At 50.7% G+C, this 19,650-nt stretch overlaps 1 protein-coding gene and 1 pseudogene across 1 annotated transcript; both read left to right on the top strand.

Moving 5' to 3' along the window:
- Positions 1-1,612: 1,612 nt before the first annotated feature.
- LOC131496984 (glyceraldehyde-3-phosphate dehydrogenase-like) lies at positions 1,613-3,561 on the top strand (annotated as a pseudogene).
- Positions 3,562-7,298: 3,737 nt separating this feature from the next.
- TMEM98 (transmembrane protein 98) lies at positions 7,299-19,543 on the top strand. Its single transcript, XM_058706023.1, has 7 exons — positions 7,299-7,476; positions 9,640-9,821; positions 10,969-11,100; positions 12,067-12,100; positions 14,573-14,688; positions 17,236-17,295; positions 18,540-19,543. Exons 2-7 carry the CDS (start codon positions 9,691-9,693, stop codon positions 18,745-18,747), a joined length of 681 nt encoding a protein of 226 aa, XP_058562006.1. The 5' UTR covers positions 7,299-7,476; positions 9,640-9,690; the 3' UTR covers positions 18,748-19,543.
- Positions 19,544-19,650: the final 107 nt, after the last annotated feature.

Here is a 19,650-nt window from a genome sequence, read left to right as displayed (position 1 = left end):
GATGTCAGTTTGAGTCTCAGTCCAGCCAAGAGGACCTTGAAGGGCAGAGTAAATTCTTCCTCCCTAAGAGTACACATGAAATTGGGATAGACTGGCTTTATCTGTTGTAGCCATAGCCAGGGCCATGACAACCTGCCCTGTTCTGATGCCCAGGTCACTGGAAGAACTAGCAGTTTCCTGGTGTGGGTGGTTTGGACTTTGATGCCAGGAAGACTTGAGTCTACTCCCTGCCCTACCACGTGCAAGTTGCAAGAGCTCGGGTAAATCACCTCATCCCTCTGAGTCTATTTCCTCTCTTGCAAACATGAACATACTGACTTTTCAGGGTTGATGAGAAGGTCAACGGAGATAGGCATGTAAGAGGCCTAATCAGTATCTGGTACATAGTAGGTGCTCAACAAATCTTCACTTCTTGCCTTGGCAGAGCACAAGCTTGCACTCACTGGTCAGAATGAAGACTCTTTCCTCCTTATCGCCCTCAGCACCATTTCTGACCTGCTGGCTTCTCTTCTCTAACCACCGGGTTCAGTCTTCAATTTGGAAACTCTTGCTATGGCTTGGCATTCAGACTGAGTGAGGAGAGGCCATAGGTAGGGTGCTTGAATTTTGAGGAGCTGTCCAGCAACCATCCTTCTTACCTGTTTTGAGAAAACCCCCTTGCGTGTAGACGTATTGGAAGGAAGGGTGCTGCTTGTGCCTCACCTCCCGTGTTGGAGACAGAGAGGAGTCCTACCCAGAACTTTGAATCTAGAAGGAAGGGTAAAGTTGAAGAGAGGGTCACAATCATTTCAGGGCAATTGCACCCAGCCCCTGGAGCCCCTGTGGTACCTGTCCATTTCCTAATCTGGGTCTTCAGTTTCCTGCTGATTCTGTGGGCACCCCATGTCATTTCAACAAGTCCCCTTCCCACATGGTATAATCAGTTTCTATAGCTTGCAAGTAAGAACACTGAGTGCTCATCTCAGGTCAGTCCAGGGGGACTTGAGGGGCATGGGGTTGGTAGAATGATGGGAGACAGCTGGCTAGTAAATGCACTGGCACAGCCATAGTACTATCCTGTCCTCCCTGCAGCTGGCTAGTGGATAGTTAATGGGGCATTTACACCACGTGTTTGTTTGTTTGGGCCTTATAGGGGAGGAAAAATAATTTTCCCTCTACCCTTGTAGGTTCTTAGCTGAGACCCTCATGCAATGAAAAGATGAACAGGAGAAAAACAAACAGAAGCTTAATAACATGTATACCTCCTGTACACATGGGAGACACCCAGGAAAATGGAATAACTCCCTGAACCGGCCCAAGCCACCACCTTAAATACCACCTCCAGCTAAAGACAAAAGAAAGGTGTTGGAGGAGGTGGGGCCGGGCCAGTTGTGGGAAGTTGGGGGTGGGGGTGAGGGGAGATAGTGGGAAGCACAGGAAACAAGGGTATGTTATGCAAATTTAAGCTGGTGCCTTCCCCACTGGTAAGAGTTTCTATCGATTTAGGATTATCTTCTCTTTCTGGGACAGGGAGAACAGCTTTACAAATGGATATTTCCCAGCTCTCTGCTCCTCCTCATTTGATGGACAGCAGCATCTTCTGGAATAGTGCCAGCTGCATCCAGGAGACACAATGATAAAGGTCAGAGTAAACAGATTTGGCCACATTAAGTGCCTGGTCACCAGGACTGCTTTTAACTCTGACAGAGTGAACATTGTTGTCATATATGACCCCTTCATTGATCTCAACTACATGGTCTACATGTTCCAGTATGATTCCACACATGGCAAATTCATGGCATAGTCAAGGCTGAGAACAGGAAACTTGTCAACAGAAAGCCCATCTCTATCTCCCAGGAGTGAGACCCCGTCAACCTCAAATGGGATGATGCTAGTGCTGAGTATGTTGTGGAGTTCACTGGGGTCTTCACCAGGAAGAAGCCCGGGGCTCACTTGAAGGGTGGGGCCAAGAGGGTCATCATCTCTGCCCCTTCTGCTGATTTCCTCATATTTGTGACAGGTGTGAACCATGGGGAGTGTGACAACTCCCTCGAGATTGTCAGCAATTCCTCCACTACCAACTGCATGGCCCCTTGGGCCAAGGTCATCCAATGACAACTTTGGCACCGTAGAGGGACTTGTGACCACAGTCCATGCATCACTGCCTCCCAGAAGACCGTGGATGCCCTTTTGGGAAGCTGTGGTGTGATGGCTGAGGGGCTCCCCAGAATATCATTCCCACTTCTACTGGTGCCACCAAGGCTGAAGCTCACTGGCATGGCCTTCCACGTCCTCACCCTCAATAAGTCAGTTGTAGGTCTGACCTGCTACCTAGAGAAAGCTGCCAAATACGATATCAAGAAGGTGATGAAGCAGGCATCAGAGGGCCCCCTCAAGGGCATTCTGGGTTATAGTGAGGACCAGGTCACCTCCTATGACTTTAACAGCGATACCCACTCTTCCACCTTTGATGCTGGGGCTGGCACTGCCCTCAATGACCACTATGCCAAGCTCATTTCCTGGTATGACAATGAATTTGGCTACAGCAACCGAGTAGTGGACATCATGGTCCACATGGCTCCAAGGAGTAGGAGTCCCCTGGACCACCAGCCCCAAGTTAGAGCAAGAGGAAGACAGAGGCCCTCAGCTGCTGGGGAGTCCTTTCCCCAACTCATCCTCCAACACACTGAGAATTTTCCTGACCTCTATGCAGTTTCCATCCCAGACCCCCTGAAGAAGGAGAAAGGCTTGGGGAGCCCCACCTCCACAGGTGCCATCAATAAAGTATATTGTCCCCAGCCAAACCAAGCCAAGCAAACAAAAACAAGACAAATGGAGATTTCCCTTCTACGTGTAAATTTCTTTTGTAAAAGGGTAATTTCTAACAGTTTTCAGAGCTTCTCCTATCTGCTATTTCTTGAAAATAATCAGCCTAGGGGCGCCTGGGTGGCTCAGTCGGTTGGGCGTCCGACTTCGGCTCAGGTCACGATCTCGCGGTCCGCGAGTTCGAGCCCCGCGTCGGGCTCTGGGCTGACGGCTCAGAGCCTGGAGCCTGCATCCGATTCTGTGTCTCGCTCTCTCTCTGCCCCTCCCCCGTTCATGCTGTGTCTCTCTCTTTCTCAAAAATAAATAAACGTTAAAAATTTTAAAAAAAGAAAATAATCAGCCTAAATCAATCCTTATGCCACAGAAACATATTTTGGGGTGACAAATCCTGCTTCTCTTCAGTCTTTTCCATTTGTGTTATAAACTCCCCAAGGCTGAAGTTTTCTTTCATATCTCTCCTATAAGAATCATAAAATCCAAGACCTGTGTAGGGGCCTAGAGCAGGCTGCCCCAAGATGGGCCACTTTGGCATGATTATTCTGAGTTAAAAGCAATCAAAACCCAGCAGATTCAGGAAAAGTTCTTTATCTCTCCCTCAACCGTCTAGATTTACAGCGGAAAGGAGAGCCTGTACCGGAAGAGAGCTATTAACAGAGATTTCTTTTTACCTAAGAAACTGATCTGCACAAGAGGGTGACCTCTGTTTTCCAAGCATCTCCTCTCCCTTTCCAGCTGATGGGCTTCCTCCCCTTCTAAGCCCGGACCCCGACCCTTCTCACGTAAGACATATACATGAGAATGACACATATTCCAGTGCACAGTATAGTGATTCAACAATTCTATACGTTACTCAGTGCTCTTCACAGTAAGTGTGCTCTTAATCCCCTTCACCTGTTTCACCCATTCTCCACCACACCCCCACCTCCGTGTAAAGGCTGGTCTTAGGCAACCAACCTGAGCGATGGAAAGCTGAGTGAGGTACGAGGGCCCACAGTGACCACCAGGCTGCATACAAACATGCCCATTAGGGGATCCACCCTGGGGCACCTGCATGGTTCAGTCCACTGAGTGTCCAACTCTTGATTTCAGCTCAGGTCATGATCACAGGGTCATGGGCTGCGCTGAGCATGCAGCCTGCTTGAATTTCTCTCTCTCTCTCTCTCTCTCTCTCTCTCTCTCTCTCTCCCTCCCTCTGTCCCTCTCCCCCACTTGTGCTTCCTCTCTGTCTCTAAAATTAAAAAAAAAAAAAAAAAGGAAGAAAAAGGAGACCCATCTCAAAATATCCATAATCCCTAGCTGACCAATGGATTACTTACAACTGGGCACACGTACCAAAAAAGGAAAATTCCACACTTTCCCACACCTCTTCACCTTCCCCCTTAAACCACAGCCCCCCACCACTGCCTCCTGGCAGCTAGTCTCTCCTTAGCTGTCCTGCCTGCTGCTCCTTTGCAATGTATTCAATAAACTTCTATCTCCTTTGTTCTGCCCTGGGTGAATTCTTTCACTGCCTTGGCTGCGGGGCCTCCACCTGATCCCGTGGCCCCACACTCCCCTCTGGTAACCATCAGTTTGTTCTCTAGTTTTAAGAGTCTCTTTTATGGTTTGTCTCCTTTTTTCTTTTTTTTTTTGTGGTTTCTTCTTTTTTTATTATTTTTTAAATTTTTTAATGTTTTTATTTATTTTTGAGAGAAGAGAGTGCCAGCAGGCGAGGGGCAAAGAGAGAGAGAGAGAGAGAGAGAGAGAGAGAGAGAGAGAATCTGAAGCAGGCTCCAGGCTCTGAGCTGTCAGCATAGAGCTGTATGCAGGGCTAGAATCCATAAAGTATGAGATCATGACCTGAGCCGAAGTTGGACACCTAACTGACTGAGCCACCCAGGCGCCCCTCTTCCTTCCTTCCTTCCTTTCCTTTCCTTTTCTTTTTTCTTTTCTTTTCTTTTCTTTTCTTTTCTTTTCTTTTCTTTTCTTTTCTTTTCTTGAGAGAGAGAGCATGAGCAGGAGAGGGGCAGAAGAAGAGAGGGAGAGAATCTTACACAGGCTCCACACTCAGCACATGATGCAGGGCTCAGTTCCATGACCCTGGGATCATGACCTGAGCTGAAATCAAGAGTCAGATGCTCAACAAACTGAGCCACCCCAGTGCCCCACTTTTGTTGTCTCTTAAATTCCACCTATGAGTGAAATCATATTTGTCTTTGTCTGACTTATTTCACTTAGCCTTATACCCTCTATGTTGCTGCAATTGGCAAGATTTCATTCTTTTTTATGGCCGTGTAGTATTCCATTTTGTATATCTATGTATATATCTATGTGTGTGTGTATATATGGTCTCTATATATACACACATACGACCTCTTCTTTATCATGTGGTTTAGCTTCTTACCTCAAGGCCACCAAATGTTTAAACCACTGAGACAAAAATAGCACTCTATCCTTCCCAGAGTATTTCCAAAAAATTGGAAACACTCATTGTCCCCAGTTACCCATTGCCATTCTTTGCTGTAAGCCCATTTTCCTTAAACAGATAGAGCTGAAGGAGTTTGGGACAGTTTCCCCACACGCCAGAATGGGCCACTTCGGCACGTGGATTATTTTGAGCTGAAGGTAAGTGAGACCCTACAGCTCAAGAGAAACTTTTGTTTTTCCCTTAACTCCATAGAAGAATCTACACTGGAGGGTCTTTCCAGAATAAGGGTTATTAGCAGAGATAAATTTTATCTGAGCGGCCATCTGTATAGCCAGGCAAACAGCCAATCACCAAATATCTGTTCTTCTTCTCGTATTCCTTCCCTCTGAAGTCCCAGACCCCTACCCCCTTCTCCTTAGCGCAGAATGACACATATACCCCATTTTGCCTGACCGTTTTGGGAATTTCCACGTCTGTGTGGATTCCCTGTATGTCCGCTATTAAATTTGATTTTCTCCTATCTGTCTCATGTTAATTTGATTCTTAGTGCAGCTAGGAGAGCCCTTGAAGGAGTCAAGAATTCCTGCTCCCTGCCATGGCTTCTCCATGAAAGCCCATTAGAGGGTAGCAAAATCACCCCTCAGCCTTCCTGTCCCTGAGTGTCAGCTTGTCACTGGGTCAGGCTCTCCATAAAACAGGTGAGCTGTGAATGCACGCACATGCATTGTATGCAGCGGGGAAAGTCCTGGGCCAGGAGAGCAGGCCTGGGGATAGCAGCCGCCCCTCTCCTACTCACCATTCCTACCCATGCCATCTGGGCTGTGTTTTGAGAGATCTGAATTTCCCAGAGAAGCTGGAAATCTGTAGGTATAAGTGAAATTGTTAATTTTTAAAAATGTGGGCAACTAGATTTTTTTTAATTGTAAGCCAAAAAAAAAAAAGAAAAGAAAAGAAAAAGAAAAACAAAAAACCCAAAACCCCTCACAAAAACCCACAACCACCTCTGTGGATTTCAAGTAACCTAGGAGTGACCAGTTTGCAGAGACTGTATTAAGCTGCCTGGGACCGAGTCTGCCCCCTTTGGGACTTGTCACCAGTACTGACCTTAGATTAGTTGATGGGGTCTCTGCCTTAACTCCCAGGCTGTAGTGGGCCTCACTCTGATTCTGCCTCTTCCTTACAGGGCTAGGAGTTTGAGGGCCAAGGGAGATGACCATCTAGAACTCATGCCTTCTTCTAGACCATGCTCCTGGCTCACTGGACTCTGAAAACAAGTCTGCCCCCAGAGCCCAGCCTGTCTCCAGAGCCTGTGTCCACCTCCATCCTTCCAAGGCAACCTGTACCTCCTGGTGTGGGCATCCTTAGGCTTGAGGGATGGCAGAGAGGTGGCTGTTTGCAGAGCAGGGTTGGTGAACCAACAGTGTGAGTTCCCTTTGGTCGCTGGAGTAGAGCACAAACAGAAGGGGCAGGACAGCCAGCCAGAGTCCTGCATTTCTCCGCTTGTCCCTGGCACAGCAACTGTTAGGGGTGGGCCTGCTTGTGTGTCCAGTGTGGATGAGACTGTCATGAGAGCTCACGCTGGTTTGCATCTACCCTGGGTCAGGCACTCTTAAATGTGTTGCATGCATCATGTCATTTGACCCTTTTATCAGCTCTGAGCACGACTACAAGTAGTGGGCCCACTCTGCAGATGAGGAAACCAAGGCACAGGGAAGTGAAAGAAGTTGCCCACAGCTAGAGAGTGGCAGAGCCAGGATTTAAACCACGGTGTGTAGGGGCGCACTGGCTCCCTGACCAGCCCACAGCCGAATCTGCTGGGGCTCAACGGCCCCCCTGGACGGCCGGCCCCGTAGGGGTTGGGTGGCCATAAGGACCCTGCGGCCTCCCTCTGAGCCTGGGGCCCTAGGGGAGAGGAGGGAGGGGAAGGGGGGGGACGGGGAGGGGGGAGGGGTGCGAGGAGCGCCTGCCGGGTGGCTGAGGGAGGGCCTCCCCGCGGCCCCAACCCCCCGCCCACCCCCGGCCCGGCGGGGACGGCGGCGCCTGGCAGCGGGGGATTTGGACGCGGCGGCCGGCCCCCGCCCCCCTCCCCCCGACCTGGGGGTTTGGCTCCCGGGGACTTTATCTTGATTCCTCGGCCAGCCCAGCTCCTTCCCGGCATGCCCCGCTCCTGCGAGCCGCCCTCGAGTCCCGCGCCCGGACTTTGCCATCGGCGGGGCCGGGCGGCCGGAGCGCCCCCGGGATGCGTCCTGCGGCCGCGGCCTGAGGTGGGTGGGCCTCGCCGCGCTCCGGAGCGGCGGGAGGGAGGGCGTCCGGGCGCGCCGGGGTCCCGGGGCCAGGAGATGGGGGCCGATGGCGGGGAAGGGGGGGGGCCCGGACCGGCGGCACCTTTGTTGGCGCCGCGGAGCCCGCGCACTGCAGCCCGGGCACCCACAAGTTGGGCAAAGTGGGAGCTGCGCGCCTGGGAGCCCTGCGAGCCTCGCGCCGGGCCGGGCCGGGGGTCCCTTCTTCCGACCTGGGTGTTGGGACTGGTGTTCCCGGCAGGGGGAAGGAAGGAGGCGGAGGCTCGGGGCTGTTTTATCCTGGTGGATTTAGAGCCCCTTGGAGGTGAAGAGGGTGGGGGACACACACACACACACACACACACACACACACACACACACACCAAGAAACCGAGACCTACCCACACGCTTACACAAAGACAGAGAAAGAGACAAAAACTTATCCTGAAACACACAGAGAAAAATACACGGAGAAAAAGAGAAACACGCTCTGACACAACGCTCCGAGAAAGGCCGCAAAAACTCAGAACGCTCATAGGGACTCAGAGAAACACACTCAGGACGCCCACAGGAAGCCAGGAAACAAAGCGGGTGGTCTTGGGAGGCCACGGTGCAGGGGGAGGGGGGGACAGGAAACGCTGGGGAGGGGGTAAGATGCCTGGAGAGGAAAATGGAGAAACACAGAGACACAGAAATGAGAGAAAAGAAAAAGGGCTAAAGGAGGTAGCCCTTCAGGAGGGACAGTGTAGAGAAACACACATCTAGAGAAATTGAGGCAGACGCTGAGAATTACCCTCTCCACCCCCTTCCCCACTCCCCATCCCCCACCCCCACCTCCTATGGGAGATACAGAAATAAAAGAGACAGACCCCAGCCTTCTCAGCCTCTTGAGCAAGTGAGTTCCAGGTGGTAGGACAGCTCTGGGAAAACTTTGAGAAAGGCCTCCTTGGCACTTTGAGCCAGCCAAGTCCCTATGTTGTCCACCTGGCAAACTCCTACTCATCCTTCAAAACCCAGCTCAAACAACATCTGCCCTGGGAAGAAGGCTTTCGCAGAAAATATCATACAAGTAGAGTTACCTCTTGTCCGTGTTCTCTGCATGTGACACAGCACAGGAGTTGAGCTGGGGAAGTGGTTGACCGGCAAACAGAAAACATGTGTCCATTTGTACACCTGTGTCTCAGCTCCTCAAGGTTTGGGGTTCATGTCTCAATTATCTCCAATCTTCAGAATCCAGCCTAGTGCTTGGTGCCTAGTAGATACTTATTGAATGCCAACCGGGAACGTTCAAACCCTCTGAGGCATGTAGTATAGAATAAATTCTGCATCATCCTGGGATCATAGGAACGCCTAGACCAAGGCCCCTCTTGTGCAGATGGAGAAATTAAAGCCCAGACAGGGGAAGAGACTTGCTCAAAGGCACACTAGTAGGAGCCTGCGATGAATACATAGTTCCCTGAGATGCCCTTGTTCCTCCGCCTGAGTCTCGGATAGGTGTGGAAGAACCCCCTGAATGAGAACAGACAATAGGCAATGAACATGTTACCATCAGTGGTAAGTTTCCAACACGGAAAGTGACAGTCAAATGCCTTTCCACAATGTTTAGAATCTTCTTCCCTTCTTAGAAAGGTGAGGGGAGGTGGATGCCCAGCCCAGTTTAAGTGAATAGGTTTCTGCTTTCAGACTACAGAACCTTGGACAGATTACTTAACCTTCCTGAACCTGTTTCCTCAACTATAAAATGGGAATACTAATACCTACCTCAGGATTGTTAGAAGAGTTAACACACAAAGTGCCAGGCACAGAGTAGATTCTCAGTAAATGCAGTCCTGCCCTTCTTAGGAAGGTATTCTTTCCTGCACTTGGTGTAGATGTGAAAACAACGGTGTTAGTTATGATGTTTCCTTTTGTGCAGATTTGAAAAGCCAACCTGGTCCAGCAGGTGGCAAACTCTTAATTAGACAAAAGGCAGATTTGGGACATGACATAAAATGCATCTCGTTTCTGTTCAGGCCCTCAGGTCTCTGCAGGTGACTTGGGGGAACCTAGCTCTCCGCACCCCCCCCCCCCCCCCAGGTAGGACCCCGCTGCCCCACTCTCTTTTGCTGCTTCTTTACCAAGGCCTGCTCTGCCCTTGTGTCCTTCAAGATTTAGCTCCTGCTGGGGACGTGACTGGGACCGAGGGAGCCACCCAGAAGCATGGAGACTGTGGTGATTGTCGCCATAGGTGTGCTGGCCACCATCTTCCTGGCCTCGTTTGCAGCCTTGGTGGTGGTTTGCAGGCAGCGTTACTGCCGGCCTCGGGACCTGTTGCAGCGCTATGACTCCAAGTGAGTGGGCCCGGGGAGGGGAAGGAAGGAGGGGTGGGTCCTGCCAGGGGCTCCAACAGCAGAAAAAAAAGAGAGGAGCCCGAGGAGTTTGGTAGTGGACAACTCTAGCTCAGCTTTTTGTCTCTAAAATGGTACCCGAAGGCTCCCTTTCCAAGAAACACCTCGGAGCCTGGCAATGTCCTGAGCCTTCTCTGACTCTGTCACTGAGTTAAGGAGAAAGTGACCGAATGGGCTCACCTACCACAAAGGTGCGGCCATCTATCCAGAAGTGGCCACTTCCCTTAGCATTTGAATACATCCAACTTCTTTCCAGCCAAACTCGTAGGAACGGAGATCCCAGGCCTGCATTCCAGCCACACATGGAAGCAGCAGATACTGGGTTGTGTGAAATCCCAGCAGAGGACTGTCTCCCTCTTTGCACGGATTTCTTCATGATGCGTTTTATGTGCAATCTGTTTTGTAAGCATGATCTAGTTTTCCGTTTAGGGGTGTTTTAACGGATCGACCCTTGAGGGACCATGGCAGGTCACCCTTAGTTTCTCTTATCCCTCTGTCTGAATCCTATCAGCATCTCTGTTAAGAGGTAGATAATTTGTAAATGCCCGTTTATATGACCCAGGAAAGTTCTGCTATTCAACGGAATTCTCTGGCGTCCCCTGTTGTAAAGTCAGTGTTGTGATTCCTCCCACTTCTCCAGTAGAACGAGGAGGGGGTAGGACCAAAGTCCTTCCCGACAGTAATTCTGCAGACCAGGTAGGTTTGGGTAATAGGAACTTCGGCTTCTCTGGAAAAGGTAGGCTTGAAGGAAAAATGGGTTTAAGAAGGCTGTTATTTTGTGCTGAAGGAGCAGCCCTGTCTGATACATCTCTGCCTCCTATGGCTGTGGCCCTGCCCTTTCTCTTAGTGGCTCATTTCATTCTGCTTCAGCTGTCCTTAGTGCCCTGCCTGCCTCTGTGACCCATGTCTAGCCACGTGCCCCACCCGCACCTGTGGTCCGACTAAGGTTAAATGTGGCTCCAGGACAAGGGGTCACTGCTTTAACTTGCTAACTTTTTACATCCTGTTGGGGGATATGTGGGCGTCGGTGAGGAGAGGGTCAGCGACAGTCACCCATCACGAAACCACTCACCTGGGCATTTCCTTCCAGGCCCATTGTGGACCTCATCGGTGCCATGGAGACCCAGTCGGAGCCGTCTGAGTTGGAACTGGACGATGTGGTCATCACCAACCCCCACATAGAGGCCATTCTGGAGAACGAAGACTGGATTGAAGATGCCTCGTAAGGCCTTGGGGACCGCGGACCGCATACTTCCTTCAGTCCCCTGGAGATGGCACATGGGCCTCTGGGTGCCCTTTTCTAGGTTCCTTTGCCACAGCACTTGACCAGGCATCCGGGAGCACTGAGTCACTTACAGCTCTTTCCCGGCCCTCAGTGTCGGGGGGTAGAGAATCAGATTATGTTATGACAGTGTTTGTCCTTCCTCCCCCCATTCGGTAGATCTAAACACTGAGGCCCATAGACGTGTGGCAGAGGTTGTTACAGAGTCACCTTGATGTGCTTGGGTTATCCTTAGGGGGCCCGTGAATTTGACACCCAGGCTCCAGGGATGCAGCCTTTGTCTCCAGGATCCCTCAGGGATCTCTCCATCCGGCAGGAGCCTCTACATGTTGAGAAGTGTGTGCCATTCTGTGCCATTGTCATTCACCAGCAGACGTGTGGGGGACATTGCATGTAGGACACTGGGCCAGTTAGTGCAGCTGTTAGGAATTCTACTAAATACACTATTTCCGAAACGTTAGTGGGTCTCTGCACAGCGCCGTGAGCACACACAGGGGGCGATGTCTAGAGTTGCCTGGGATGGGGAGGTGGAGGTGGCTTTCATGAAGGCTGTCCCGGAGTGAGTGCCTTTTGACCTGGGCCTTGAAAGATGAGGTGCTCAAGAGGCTGAGAATAAGGGGAAAGTCACACGGGGCGGAGGGAACAGTGTCAGAAGCTCAGAGCTCTCAGAAAGCATGCCTTGATTGGTGAGTGCTGCCTGGGAGAGTGGGCTGGATACGGGAGGGGAAGGGAAAGGAAAGAAGGTTCCTCCTCATTTAGCTCGTGGACCTGTTCAGTTTAACCCTGAGGCAGTCCTGCTCTCAGTGGTGTCCCGGTGGGTCAGAGCTACATGAGGAGCCGAGCTGGTGGCCGGAGCCAGGTGGGCCTGCAAGGAGGAGCACTGACAAATTCTTCTTGTCTCCCCAGGGGTCTCATGTCCCACTGCATTGCCATCTTGAAGGTAATACTTTTGGATTTCCCATGAGATAAGGGGGTGGAGGGGCTCACCAAATCACCCCTGTGCCCACACTCTTTTTTTTTTTTTCTTTTTAACATTTATTTGTTTTTTTGAGAGACAGAGAGAGGGCGGGGCAGGGGCAGAGAGGGAGAGGGAGACGCAGAATCGGAAGCAGGCTCCAGGCCCCGAGCTGTCAGCACAGAGCCTGATGTGGGGCTCGAACTCACAAACCGTGAGATCATGACCTGAGCCGATGTCAGATGCTCAACCAATTGAGCCACCCAGGGGCCTCTGTGCCCAGACTCTTGAAGGGCATCTTAGGAAGGGCCCTGAACCCGTGCAAGAAGGTTTTTAAACATGCCTGACGCTTGGGATTTCTGCTGTTTCCACTCCCTCCTGGGTGGTCTGTTATACGCGAGCATTCTCAAGACCCTTTAAAGGTTTTATTTCACCTGGTCCTGCTAATACAGTGGCCTGTGAGAAAGGCCACATACGTGGTCACTGGCCACATTTTCACCAATTGGGGAAGGCAGTGTGCCCGAGTCTGTGTAGCTGCTGAGGGGGAGTGGGCTCCCCAGCTTCTCTCTGGGCACTTTCCTTCATTAACAGAGAGCTCAGCCCTTTGCTCAGTGAGTTGAGTTCTGTATCTGGACTTCCCCAGTTACTAGAAAGTCCTTCATTGGCCCTCTCTGGCTGGGACGGTAGTCAGCCACATGGGACGGTCGGTGGTGTTGAAAAATCCAAACCATGAGTATTGTACTTGAAGGCAGATTTTTTTCTTCTAATTCCTGCAACCTCCATGATTGGGTGGAAAATTGCATCCAGTTTGTGTTTTGGTTAGTTTTTATAGTTTGGGGTAATTTTTATATTGTTAGCATTTTTTTTTTAATGATTGTCTTCTCCTATAGTTTAAAAAAAAATTTTTTTTAACATTTATTTATTATTGAGAGACAGAGAGAGACAGACATGAGCATGGGAGGGGCTAAGAGACGGGGAGACACAGAATCCTAAGCAGGCTCCAGGTTCTGAGCTGTCAGCACAGAGCCTGACGTGGGGCTCGAACTCACAAACCGAGAGATCGTGACCTGAGCTGAGACCAAGAGTCAGACGCTTAACCGGCTGCGCCACCCAGGTGCCCCAGCATTTGGTTTTTTAATCCTTGTGTGATAAGAATAATATTGAAATATTTGGTCAGTTGCAGATATTGGCAGTTTCTTCATCGCGTAACCTGGGAAACTACAACCTTTATCTTTTTGTCCAGTAATTATTCAAGATTTCAGAAACAGCCCATGTTTTCTCCAGTGTCATTCAGTACAGATAGGATGATGTCTTTCGTCCCACGTCTCCTGTAGCTGTCTCTCTTGGGGGACAAAGGAGTGTCTACTAGGAAATTGTCCTAGGGTCCAGGATTACTTAATTCCAAGGAGCTCTTTGGGTGTAGATATGGTTACAGACAGGTCTAATGACTAGAGCAATTATACCATATTCATTTCCCATCTCCCAGCTAGCATGTGTCCTGGTACCAGGTTTTGTCCCCGTCCCTGCCTATGACACCTGAGCTGGGGAATAAGTCAGCAGCAGGAAGGAGTCTTACTGGATTGGAATCAATGGTCCAGCCTGAGATTCTCAGATCCAAGGAGAGGGGAGAGGCCCTGGGGTCTGAAGGCCCTTTTGGTTGGCCACCTGCCCTTGAGTCCCTGTGGTGGGGACTTGCAGGAGGGGCCTAGGCTCTCTCCTGGGTGAGCTCTTGGCCTTCTTTCTACCCTCTTTTCCAGCCCCAAGTAGGCGACAGGTAATGGCACTTACTTGCAAGGGACAGAAGCACATCCAGGTTCTAACATCGGGAGGTGTGGAAGTGGGGAACCAAGCTTTTGGGGGTGGCCAGCACTGTTGATGGATGAGAAAGTCCTCAGGTGGTAGTCATGCCTTTTTCCTGCTTTTTCCAAAGACTCATTTGCCATGGCTGTGTTGACAAACATGGTGTCACCCCAGATAATTGTTGAACTAAGTGCTGCTTTTGGAGGATGTGCTTCAAGGGGACAGTTGTCCTTTGTCCAGCTGTGTTCCTGAGGGTGCCCCACTGGGGAGATCTAGCCTTCTGGAAGACTAAACCATGAGGTGAAAGAATAGAAAGAGAAAGTAGGTTTTTCCCCCTAAACGACAAGGCGAAATTAGAGCACATGATTTTTCTTAGACAGATTAATTCAGCTTAGACTCCTCTAAACCGAAACCATGACCCTGATCTCAGCTTCCCACCCCTCCCTCCTCGCTGGACGGCGCCCTTGGCTTTTGCTGCTTCCATCCCATTTCTCTCGTCTGTGTGCTTTTCACTCAGTTTGCCCACTAGGTTAGGGGCCCCTGGTGTGGGATGGAACCCAAGGCAGGGGCCATATTTGTTTGTGGGGGCAGCAGAAACTCTTGGGGGAGCTGGAGCGCCCCCCCGCTCAGTCACCCCTCCCCTCCCTACTGTGTTAGATTTGTCACACTCTGACAGAAAAACTTGTTGCCATGACAATGGGCTCCGGGGCCAAGATGAAGACCTCAGCCAGTGTCAGTGACATCATCGTGGTGGCCAAGCGGATCAGCCCCAGGTGAGCTGGTGGGCCTTGAGGTCCCCACCCTCTGCGGGGAGTGGGGGGTTGGGGAGGAGGGAGGGACCGGAAGCTGAGGTGGCAGGCGGGCCAGGCTCCTCAAGGAAACTACATAGGTCACTTCAGTTACAGGTGTCCCAGACATTTACAGAGCGTCCAGGAAGGTTTAGATTCTCAGAGACCAAACCAGGGTTTAGATACTTGTCTCACACAGTGCCCCCCGCCTCCCATGGGCCTCCTCCTCTGGTTGGCTTTTTGGGGAATTCTAGCATGTGACTAGGGCCGACTCTTCTAGTCCATTCTGCAGATCCCACTGTGTCTGCTGCCTCTCCCTCAGCCCCACACCAGCTGGGGCTGCCTGCCTTCCCTTCTTCCCAGGCTCTGGGCCAGGAAGCACATTTCCCGCCGGTGTCCACACTCTCGTGCAGTGACCATCCCCCACCCTGCCCTATCTGTACTGGAGACCAGTTTCAAGGACCTGCTCCTTGCCACTTCCCTGTCAACCACTGGCCCAGCCACGGCCCAGCCAGCAGCCTTCAGGACTGGGTGTGGGGACGGGGGGGTGGGGGAAGAGAAGCCATACCTCATTCAGATATCCCAAATGCCAGGCTGTCTGCAAAACCCCACGTGGGAGGCAACCGGCAGGACTGTAGTCAACAACTACACCCCCTCGTTTGGGCTTGACTTTGTCGAGAAGTATAAAGCCCTTTTCTTAGGGAGAAGGGTGGTACTGCGTTTGTGCTGCCATCTGGTGGCTGGTATGTGGATGTGCCTGAGTCGGGAGTTAGCCAGGTCCAGGATGTTTTCTCAATCAGCCAAGCAGCCTTACTGCCCGGACAGTGCCTCCACGTCCCCGGTTGGAATGGTGGCACTCCCTGTGAATTCCAGGGACTCTCGGTTTCCTGGTTGCCATGGCCTCGGCTAGATCACGAGGAACCAGCCCTCTGAAGGAATATGAGAGTTGGAGCACTTGAACTCTGTCCAGGGCATTCAGAGAGTTGAGAAAGTAGGAAGGAGAAAATCCCAGGGAGGGACTCAGCTCAGAAGAGTTCTTGGCTTTTCTGAACTGGAGCTGTCCCAGGTGGGTGTAGCTATGGGACTTGTACCAGCCTGGCCAGAAGGCCCTGCAGTAAGCACCAGGCATTCCTCTGGCCACCCCTTGTTAGTAGAGACTCTGCACTGCTCCTGTCTGCTGGACCTTCATCGTGCTTCCAGTCACTGCAAGAGCCACCCCTGGGGCCTGCGCAGTTCCTGTGATACCTGGTTGTCATGAGGAGGCATTGCCAGGAGCGGTGGGAGGAGGAAAGAGATTGAGATTTCTGGGGAGGAAGGAAGTCCCTGGGGCTGGGGATTAGCCCTGTTTCGAGAGGGGGTGTGTGTGGCATTGCTCAGAGAGTGGACCTAACCTGGTGCACACTGGCCCGTCCTACTGAGCCCCTTGGGCTGCTTCCAGAATGTTCCCTGCCATAATTCAGTCAGTGCCCTTGCTTTATCTTTTTGCCTTTAACACTTCTTTCTTCATCTGGCCTTTTTTTGTCCCCGTTGTTTTTCTTGCTCCATTTATTCCACATAAGTGTGTTGATAGCATATTAGTTTCAAGGCGAGTGGCTTCAGCTCCAGGGCACTACAGAGAAAGGGGCTGGCGAAGACGGCCGCTGATGTTCTTTGCGTTTCCTCACCAGCCCCTCAGCCCTGAGACAAGAACATTGGAGGGCATCTACCTATTTTCAAGTGCTTTTCAAAATCAAACAATGTATCATTATTTTTTCTTCCTGACTACCACGCAGTCCAGGAGCGAGGATTTGGATGAAAATCTTGAACCGTGCAAATCAGAATGAATAGTAGCTCCTTTCTGAACTTGATTAAAAAAAAAAAATTAACGATGAATTGTACCGTATGTAAAGGAAATCCACTGGAGCAGTTTGGACCCAAATTAAACTTGTAGGCTTTGTGTGTGTGTGTGTGTGTGTGTGTGTGTGTGTGTGTATGTGTGTGTGTGTGTGTTCTATATAACTATATTTAACCTTTTTTAAAAAACACAATAGTAGTAATACTTAACAGAAGTCAAAATGCAGAAATAGATTGGAAAGTCAAGGAACCCCAACTTCCACCCCACCCCAATCCCTGGCAGTAACACGATTGAATGCTGGGTATTCCTCCACACTGCTCAGCGGCTGCACTTCATAGCTTTTGTTTATTTATTTTCATGCCAGTGGACCCATCAAACTTTAGATATCGTTCGGCAGTTTGCCCTTTTAATTTAGTAGCGTATCTTGAACATCAGTCCAGAAGGGTGAGCTTAACACTTTTTAAAAACTATCGGGACTGAAACAAAACCCAAAAACAAAATACTCCCCAAATCGAACCAGAAGTCTTCCTGTTTAAGTCTGTCTGAGAAGGCAAAAGCAGTTGGAGAAAAGAATCACTAAAGATTGGGGCTCTTCAGTATCAGAAGAGAAGATCGGGACAAAGAAAGGTAGAAATGGAGGAAGAACAGAAAAGGACACCAGGGAAGTGAACTACTGAAATCCTTTTGCCTCCCCACAGAGTGGATGATGTGGTGAAATCGATGTACCCTCCGTTGGACCCCAAACTCCTGGATGCGCGGTGAGGAGGGGGGAGGGGTCATTCGGTTTCTCACGCGAGAAGCTCACTGTTCTTATCACATCTGTGAGGTCCTCTGTCTGGGTTGTGGAGGAGGCTGCTGTATTGGGTTCCCAGGGCTGCAGGCCCCATTCATTTGAGTGTGAATGGTGATAGAGGCCCGAGCTCTTCCTGAAGCCTGAGATTAGGGGGAGCCAGTCTTAGACTTTGAATTTTTAGGATTAAACATCTGGCCACGGTAAATCCTACCTGCACCTTCACTCCCTCCCCTTTCCCCCATCTGCCTCCGCTCCCCCCATCTCCGCTCACTCCCCAGGGGGTGGGTGGGTGGGGCAGGTGGTAAGCAGGGCAAAGGATGGAAGGGACAGCTGGGCTCAAGCTGTGCTCAAGTTCCGCAAGACTCCGCAGGAGGTACCCAAGACCCCCGCTTGTGACCCTCCCGTAGTACACTGAGTATACGTTGGCTTTTGACGTTATACTCCTCTACCAGATGCAAACTCATTAGAACAAGCAGATTCTTTTGTCTCTTGGATTTACATGAGCATTTCATAGATCTGCTGTGTGATGATTGCCAGACTGCAGTGATTACACTGGCTCCCAGGGCTTCAGTTGGTTTTTCTGCCCTGCTCCCATGCTCCGCCCCGCTGTGTCTACGGGCTCAGAATCTGATACAGTCCCACCTGCATCATATACACTCACTCCATCAAAGATATTCTACAGTGAATCTTTCAATACTGGGAAAGAAAACACTCCTCCTCAGTTTGGTTTTCAATTAAAATTTGTTTTTAGAGTGGTCTAAACCAGCTCGGGGCCTTATTGATTCAAAATCAATAAGGGATGCCCCAGGCAGAGGTACGTCTATCGTGTTTTTAAGTGGGCAACAATTGGGGATGCGCTCATCCAATGGACTAGATCTGAATAGTCCTACAGAACACTCTTCTGGGAGATGTTAATAGGTGTGCTGCAGAAAACAGTCTCCACAATCTTAAATGAGTTAGTGAGCCACAGCACATTGTATTCTGTCCTTACAGCTTTATCACGCATGTTACAGGCTCAGAGAAGGCTTCAGTTAACATTGTTTAACCCAGCCATGCCCAAATTTATTGGAGTGTGGAGCCATCTTTAAATCACCAACCTCCCGGGGAAGGGCCTCCAGTTTGGAGAACACCAGACCAGAGTCTGTCCATGTGGGCTTTGGTGCACAATCCCTCATTCCCTAGGGACACTGATCCTGCTGCCTTTTCTAGGACTACTGCCCTGCTCCTGTCTGTCAGTCATCTGGTGCTGGTGACCAGGAATGCCTGCCACCTGACCGGGGGCCTGGACTGGATCGACCAGTCACTGTCTGCTGCGGAGGAACACCTGGAAGTCCTTCGAGAAGCAGCCTTGGCTTCTGAGACAGATAAAGGCCTCCCAGGCCCTGAAGGGTTCCTGCAGGAGCAGTCGGCCATTTAGTGCCTGCTGGCCAGCCTGCCGCCGTCCCTGGGTGGCTCAGCGGACCTTCCGCTTCTCCCGCAGCGTGAGTTCTCAGGGGTTCAGCTGTACGTGCCGAGCTGATGCCTCTGCTGCAGTAGCAAATGCTGACTGGCGAGTGGCAGTCTAACACCGCGGTTCCAGGAGACGGCTTGCACCGTCTGCACAGCAGAGCCTTAGAGACTGGTAGACCGGCAGCTTTATTTAGCCCACCTAGTGTTTTCAAGAAAATTGAGTCACCATCTAGAAATCACAGGGTTTCGCCCTGAAATCAGAGTTTCTGGCTTCTCTTAAACAATCCGAAGATAAGGCAACTCTGAAATGCATCTGCAGAAAACAATCAACTTGAACTCAGTGGGAGTTGTGTCTTTTGACAGGGCTTGTACTCTCTCTCTCTCTCTCTCTCACTCGCCTGGTCTGTTGCATTTGTTTGTATTATCTGCCCTGTCCCTGGGACATCTGAGTCCCTCTTCCCCTTCCCAGGTTTGCCTTTGAAAGTGAGCAACGAGTTGATTTTTCCTTGTCATTGGGCCTGCAATTTTACCTATCTACCACTAGGAGGACAGTACACTTACATTTAGACTTCTGTCAAGCGAGTGGTTATTGACTCATTCGAACGTATGGGGTGCAGTGCGATGTATTTGAGAAGTCAGGGTGGGAGAAGGGAGCCTGAGAGTCCTGAGGACACATTGTGCATATGACCCAAAAAGAGGTATTTCAAGACCCTTCAGAGTTTAGGCGGAAGTGAAGATCCCACCATAAAGTAGTTTCCACATGAGCAATGATATCCGTGAAGATTGTGTTCCCCCTTTCTTTTGGTTTCTGTTTGTTTTTGCAAATATTGAAAGACGAGGGGCATTTTTATGACATGAGACCTTTGTGGGA

Source organism: Neofelis nebulosa, chromosome 16, assembly GCF_028018385.1.
Source record: "Neofelis nebulosa isolate mNeoNeb1 chromosome 16, mNeoNeb1.pri, whole genome shotgun sequence".
NCBI classification, from domain to species: domain Eukaryota; kingdom Metazoa; phylum Chordata; class Mammalia; order Carnivora; family Felidae; genus Neofelis; species Neofelis nebulosa.
This window is presented reverse-complemented; position numbering and strand designations above follow the sequence as displayed.

Coding starts and splice junctions, on each gene's coding strand:
- TMEM98 (XM_058706023.1), top strand. CDS start 9,691: ATGGAGACTGTGGTGATTGTCGCCATAGGTGTGCTGGCCACCATCTTC. Junction 9,822..10,968: donor TTGCAGCGCTATGACTCCAA/GTGAGTGGGCCC, acceptor ATTTCCTTCCAG/GCCCATTGTGGACCTCATCG. Junction 12,101..14,572: donor ACTGCATTGCCATCTTGAAG/GTAATACTTTTG, acceptor CTACTGTGTTAG/ATTTGTCACACTCTGACAGA.